Source organism: Fukomys damarensis, unplaced genomic scaffold, assembly GCF_012274545.1.
Source record: "Fukomys damarensis isolate Sample0158 unplaced genomic scaffold, DMR_v1.0_HiC HiC_scaffold_17, whole genome shotgun sequence".
Taxonomy (NCBI): Eukaryota; Metazoa; Chordata; class Mammalia; order Rodentia; family Bathyergidae; genus Fukomys; species Fukomys damarensis.
Window position 1 is genome coordinate 35319965 of NW_022900929.1, and position 6771 is coordinate 35326735.

Consider the following 6771-nt stretch of genomic DNA (forward strand, 5'->3'; position numbering starts at 1 on the left):
TGGCTTCCTTGTTTACAGACCTCCTGGCCTGGCCTCAGAGTCACTGCCTGTGGCCACGCCTCCTGTTTCCAGCGACCGCTAGGGGTGCAGCTCATTCATCTTGGTCCCTGCCCACGCAGCTGCTCCCCTCGGCTTTCTGACCCTCCCCCAGGCTGAGGGCCAAAGCCCCGAAGTCCTCTGCTCTCCATTCCAGGCCTTGCGTGGTTTCCAGGGATCTAAGAGCTGTGGCTTCCCGTTGACCTGACTCACCGGAACCCCGTTCTGTCAGTGCCAGGGAAGCCTGAGGCCTTTTCCCGGGAAAGAGGAAGCAGCCTAGGACCAGATGGGCTGGCTCCTAAGCTAAAAGGGGAAGGGTCGTCCCAGGCTGCTTTGGCCAAGCCCTCTGGGGGCAGGGAGCAATGGAGGAGCTAGTTTGGTTAACTAGTATGTATTAGGCACCCATTACGTGTAAAGACAGAAGCCCCCAGCTGTGTTAGCTAAGCAAGCGACCACACCGATAACCTAAGGTTTTATATCAGTACTCAATGACAGGGGACAACAGAGAGCCCTGAACTCTCCAAGCTATATCTAGGTGCGTTAAGCCAAATGGAAGGAGGAAGAGAGCAGGGGTCTCAAACCCTGCTCTGCAGAGGTTAGGATGCTCTACCCACCCATGGGACCCCTCTCCATTTGCTCCTACTCTTGCCCCAGGAGAAAGACAGGGAGCCTGGGAAGCCAGGCAGCTTCTAACCTAGGTTGGCTAAGGCTGTGAAGAGATCTTGTTGTTTTAGGGAATTCAGCAGGGACAGATCCAAGCAGGACTACAGAAGATAACATTTCTAGCAGATTTAAGTTGGGGGAAGACAAGGGGCTATTTATTAGCCAGGTGAGCCTGACCCCAGCCTGATTAAAGGAACATTTGCTTGTTTTTTTTTTTCCAGTCTAGGCCAGCTGGTAAATCACACCCATCAGGCTGGGCTGTGCACCATGAACACCTGTTGGGGCAAAGGGTATACAGCTGCTGTCATGGGAGGCCCCGCTCCAGGACTCTTTAGGATGCAGCCCCATCCCCAGAGCCAACTACAGGAGTGTAACCTGCGGGGAAGAGCAGGTCATGGGAGCAAGGTGAGAAAACAAATCTGCCAAGTGCCATGAACAGGGTAATAGCCATAGCAAAGCCAGGAAGGCTTGGGATCCAAGTTGGTAGAGGGTCAAGCAAAATCTAGCAAGTGCAAAGGCCAGTGGAAGGAAGAAGGAGGAGCTCAGAATCATGGCTAGACAGCAGATATACAGAAAATTCTTGGGACAACCAAGGAGGGAAAAGCTAAGGAAGCACCAGTAAGAGGGATCTGAGAAACTGGGCAGTAGCACCACCTGCCGGCTGGAAAGAGGAACCACCCCTGCTCTGGATTCAGGATGGCGCAGGAAATGAGCAGAACCCAGCAAGCTCATCTGGTCTTAGGCGACAGGCTGGGTGCTATGGCTGGAAGGCCTCAGGACTGTCAGCCCCCTGGGACACCCAGCCCTCCTACAGATCATTCACACACACACAGACCCGCTCAACTCAGCACCATTGTGAAGCCATCAGAGCCATCAGAGCAGCACAGTTTAATGCTCCCCACCAATCACTATTCCCACTATCCCCAGGAGGCCCTCAGCCCCAGGGATTCCTCACACCCGAGCCCTGGAGTACCCAGGCCTGGGAGGGCTGCCTTTCCGCCTCCCCAATGCACAGGACAGAGAGGAGACAGCTTCCCCTGGTAGGAAGAGGTAGGTCCAGAGGCCACAGAATGGAGGATACTCTTGGTCCAAAAAGTAAAGGTGGAAAGTGGTAAGGACAAAGGAGCTGTTAGACGCAGGGATGGGAATGGGCTGAAGGCCTGCGAACAGCAGTCAAAGGCAGGTCTGAAGCACTGCAGGAGGCTGGCAGAATGACTCCCACTTCCACCAGGCAGAAACAGCGGGCAAGACTGAGCACAGCCCAGGTGTGGCCTTCCCAAGACAGAGGCAGCTGCTCCCCTTGCCTGTGCACTAGGGGGACACCCTCCTACAACCAGCTGAGGTACTCCTCCTTGTAGCGCTGGGGGTCAATAAAGGGCCTGTCAATGGAGCGGATCATCAGCTCCCCACAGTACACGCATTCAGCAGCCACCAGTTCATCTAGGTCAGCCTTGAGCTGTTCCCGGCTGGGGCCCCCAGCAGCAGCTCCACCCTCAGCTTCTTTGGCCCTGGCAGAGCCCTTGACTGGGGGCGGTGCAGCCCCCAGCTTTCGCTGCAGTTCCTCGAGCCGGGCCTGTTTATAGGCAGGCAGGCCAGGCCGCACAGCCTGCAGTAGGCAGTCAGCGTGGAACATGTGGCCACAGAGGAAGAGATAAAAAGGGCGGTTGAGCAGGGGGAAGTCGCAGGTAGCACATTTGTCCTGGGGCTCCACAGTGCCATAGCGACCTCGCAGCTCCTGCAAATCTCGCCGGATGCGCTGGGCACTGGCTGTGGCCTCTTCCATCTCCCGCTGCAGCTCCTGGATGTGCTGGTTGTAGGCCTTGAGTGAGCTGCAGATTGCCTCCTTGAAATGGTCAATGGTGACAAAATCAGGGAAGAAAGGCAGCACATCCTCAATCTTGAGCAGGGGACAGCTGGCCAAGCAAGCCATGGCTGTCTGCACATCTTCCTCTTCCTGTACCACGTGCCGAGCAATCTTGAGCCACAGTTTCTTGCGCAGTTCCTCATCTTCCTCTGGCAAGTCTGCACACTGCTTAGCCAGGTCCACATCTACCTGTGGGGAACCCATGGGAGTCAGGGTCAAGACCCTCCTAACGCAGATTGAGACTAGAGGACAGGCACCTGGGGAGAGAAGCTGGGCCTATGGAGAGGGCTCAGGCAGGATTCATAGCTCTTCAAGGCAGCAAGTGGTTCAGGTAGAAGCCTGTGTCAGTAATGGGCCTGTTACTGTCACAGCGATGGAAAAGCTACTAAATGTAGCAGGGTTCCAACTTCAGTGAATTTAAAAATCACCTTGGAACATATTCAAAACCCTTGGGAGGGATACTGCCTGGGATCAAACCCAGAGCTGCCTGCACGCCAGACAAGCACTATCCCACCGAGCTACATCTCCAGCCCCAAAATACAGATTTTTGAGTCCTGCCCTCAGACATTCAGCTTCAGTGAACTCTGGTTGGTAAATCTTGATTTCAGCCTGAGGAAGTCACATGTTACCTAGCACTTCCTGTGATCTTAAGGTAGGAGACAAGTCATAATTTAAGAAATATAATTCTGCACATTTCCTGTCTTCTAAAGTGTATATACCGGCCACAGTCCTGAGTGGTTTTCTTATATAATACTAATCAACCCTATGAGGTGAAAAATACTTTAACATTACCCTCATTTGGCTTAAAATTTGGCCAGGGATTTAGCTCAGCGGTTCAGTGGCCTCCCTTCCAAGTTCAAGGACCCGAGGTCAATCCCTGGTATCAAAAAAAACCCAAATGAGCCAGGCGTGGTGGCTCATGCCTGTAATCCCAGCACTTGGGAGGCTGAGGCAGGAGGATCACTTGGCGTGGTGGCTCATGCCTGTAATCCCAGCACTTGGGAGGCTGAGGCAGGAGGATCACTGTGAGCTTGAGGCCAGTCTGGGCTACACAGTGATTTCAAGGCCAGGCTGAACTACATTAAGGAGAAACTTTCCCAAAAAAAAACAGACCAACAAGAAAAGCCAAATAATCTGAAGCATAGGGAAGTTCAGAAAGTAGTCTGAGGTCACAAGCTTAGTTAAGTAGCAGGGCCAGAATACAACCCTGACTTCCAAGTCTGTCCTTCACCTCTGCATTGTCATATTGTGCCTCTCTGCAAGAGAAGCCAGCACCCTTTACCCTTGCCCTGCTTTCTCCCAACCCTTCAGTCTCTCAAGCTACTGCTCTCCAGGTCCCTCTGCTGGCTGGGGTGAGGCCTTACCTGCAGGGCCAGGTCCACAGCCTCCTCATACAGCTCCAGTACCTTGTAGACATGGACACAAGCACGGTGGTGGCCGTGCTCAGCGCAGAGCCGGAGCGCGTACTTGAGGTCATAATGCACACGGTGTGGGCTGGCACCAGCCTGCTCGAGGTAGGCCAGCAGAGAGGCTGGCTGGCCGCGGGCGTACAGCGACAGCAGGTAGTTGTGAATGGCCTGCTCAGTCTCCCCGAGCACATTCACACAGAACTCCATGTAGCGGATGGCCTGGCTCACCTGCTGGGCCTCACCACCCTGGCTATAGTTCACCAGGGCAGGGATGAGCTGCCGGGTATCCAGCCGGCTGCCCATCTCAATCCAGGCATCTACCAGCTGGCGGGGGATGTGACGGATGAGGATGGGCGAGAACTTGTAGAAGAGCTGGGGTTCACGGTGGCGGGCAAGCACAGCCAAGGCCTCCTCATAGGCCTCATGTTGGCAGTGGTAGGCCACCACCCGTTCATAGTCCTGCATGATCACAGCAAAGTACACCATGTGCTCCGTGTCCCCATGACTGGCGAGCAGCTCATGGATAGAGCCCCGGCTGGCAAAGAGCCACTCCTTGTGGCGAGGGCTGCTGAGAAAGGTGCGGAAGCGCTCCCGTGTCTCCCGGTAGAGGTTCAGGGCCTCTGGGTCACCCTGCAGAGCCCCAAGCCGGCTCAGATAGAGTTCTGTCAGCCAGGTGGTCAGCAGCGTGGCCTGGGTACGCTCACCTGGCTTCAAACTAGCCAGTTTTCGCTGCAAGAACTCAGCCAGAGCCTCCTCCTGCCGGGCCTCCAAGAACTTCAGGGCGATCTCCTCAAAGTAGCTCTGGGTCTGGGCGTAGCAGTGGGCACTTTCCAGGTAGCGACGCTGGCGGAAGCAGAAATCGGCCTCCCGGGCCAGGACTGTGTCCAGGCAGTCAGGTCGCTCCCGACAATACTCCTTGGCCAGGTCGAAGCGGTTCATGTCCAGGTAGGTGCGCCAGACATCCCGGGCCTCACGCTGCACGTGGTAGCAGAACACAGCACGCTCGGTGTAGGCCCACAGCTGGCCCGTGGAGGAGTCCTTCACCATGTGCTTGAGTGGCCCAAACTTCTCCAGGAAGTGATCCCGCAGCACCACCTGCCCGGTCAGTGTACACACAGCCTCCACCCGGTCCGCCAGCAGGAGGAGGAAGTGGAACTGGGTCAAGACAATGGCTAGGGGTGGGCTGGCCCCAGGCCCTACGCCCTCCGGGTACTCCCAGACTCGCTCTTCACTCAGGAGGGAGTCAGGTCTGCCGCAGTCTAATGAGCCATACAACACGCCATCCCCCATCATCCAGGCGAAGGCCCGGGGTGCAGAGCGCAGCTTGGGTACATAGAAAGCCAACTCACTGTAACCTAGGTTGCTAGGAAACTCACGGAATGGGGGTGGGTGGTCTGTGTAGGCAGCAAAGAGCCCTGAGAAGCCCTGGGCCTCAGCCCCCTCCGCTGCTGTCCGGCCTATGAACTGGAAGAGGCGCTGCCGAGTGGTGGCAATGACAAAGCCACGCCCATCGGGGCCCCGCTCAGCCTCCAGGGAACACACAGGTGCAGGACCCCCTTCTTCATTCAGCATGTACAATGGACGAAAGTAGAGATCTGGGGCAGGACCAAAAAGCCCACCCTCGCTGGCTGAGAGCTCTGCTTCAAAGATCTGGCCTTGGGCAGTTCCGACCAGGATGGGACCTGTGCTGTTCTCAGTGCCCAGTGCCTTGTTCCAGCCCACGCTCTCCACCAGCTGCCCCTTCCAGCGAGCTAGCGGCCGTGCCTTCTGTCCATTACGGTTCATGTAAAGCACCTCAGTACTGCTCAGAGCAATCAGCAGGTGAGAGCCTGGAGTGAGCAGAATACAGCACCTCAGTGGATGCTGCCATTCCCACTCTCAACCTCTTCCTACCCCTTCCCCATGAGATCACCCTCACCCAGGCCGTGACACAGCCCCTCCCGCAACCTTCACCACCAAATTACCAGTAGGGTCCAGGAACATTTTGTGTACTTTGGAATCATCCTTGCGCCCCAGCTCCACATGGTTGGGTTCGTTGGCCTTGCCCAAATTGATGCTGTATGGACAAGAGTCACAGGGTCATTGCAGAGAAGAGCAGACCCTTTTCTTTTTACTTTTTTTTTTTAATTGAGTTTATTGGTACAATCTAGGTCTACAATACAGTTGTAGATTATAGTTGGGATCCTGTACCTTCAGACCCTTTTCTAGATCACCAACCTCTTTAATAATCTGATGAAAGCCACAGTCTTCCTTCATCTGAATCTACACATACACAAAAAATTCTGACTATAATCCTAAAAAAAGCCGGAAATCTATACAGGGTCCTACTTAACCCTCAGCTAGCCAGGCATGATGGTGCACTCTCAGAGTCCTGGCGTTCTGCGGGGCTGAGGCAGGAGGATGGCAAGTTTGAGCCCAGCCTCGGGGCAATTTAGTGATTTAGCAAGACCCTGTCTCAAATTTTAAAAAGGCAGGAAGAGAGGAAAGGGATGTAATGTAGTTCTGTAAGTATTACAAAACAAAAAAACCCAACAGCCCTGAGAACTCCCCTACCTCATTCTGAGAAGTCACTAAGGAGAAGCCTTTCCCTTGTGCAGCCAGGAAGACAAGCAGCAGCAAGGTAAGGGTTGTCCTTGTCTGAAGCTGAGGCAGAAGGATTGCGAGTTCAAGCACAGCTCAGAAAATTTAGCTATTTAATGAGGCCCTCCCTGTTTCAAAATAGAAAATAGGAAGTAGTGCAAGTAAAAGCCCTGGGTTCCATCTCCAGTGCTGCCATTAAAAAAAAAAAAAAAAAAAAAA

General features: G+C 54.5%; 1 protein-coding gene across 1 annotated transcript in view; it reads right to left on the reverse strand.

Annotated features, from left to right (window-relative positions):
• Nucleotides 1–1097: 1097 nt before the first annotated feature.
• The window catches only part of Vps18 (VPS18 core subunit of CORVET and HOPS complexes), a 9218-nt gene continuing 3544 nt past the window's right edge, over nucleotides 1098–6771 (reverse strand). Inside the window, exons 3-5 of the mRNA XM_010624707.2 lie at nucleotides 5937–6028; nucleotides 3928–5801; nucleotides 1098–2752 (exon numbers count right to left, since the gene is read on the reverse strand). Of these exons, the coding sequence (XP_010623009.1) occupies nucleotides 2027–2752; nucleotides 3928–5801; nucleotides 5937–6028 (2692 nt within the window). The 3' untranslated portion in view covers nucleotides 1098–2026. The remainder of the gene's footprint in view (nucleotides 2753–3927; nucleotides 5802–5936; nucleotides 6029–6771) is intronic.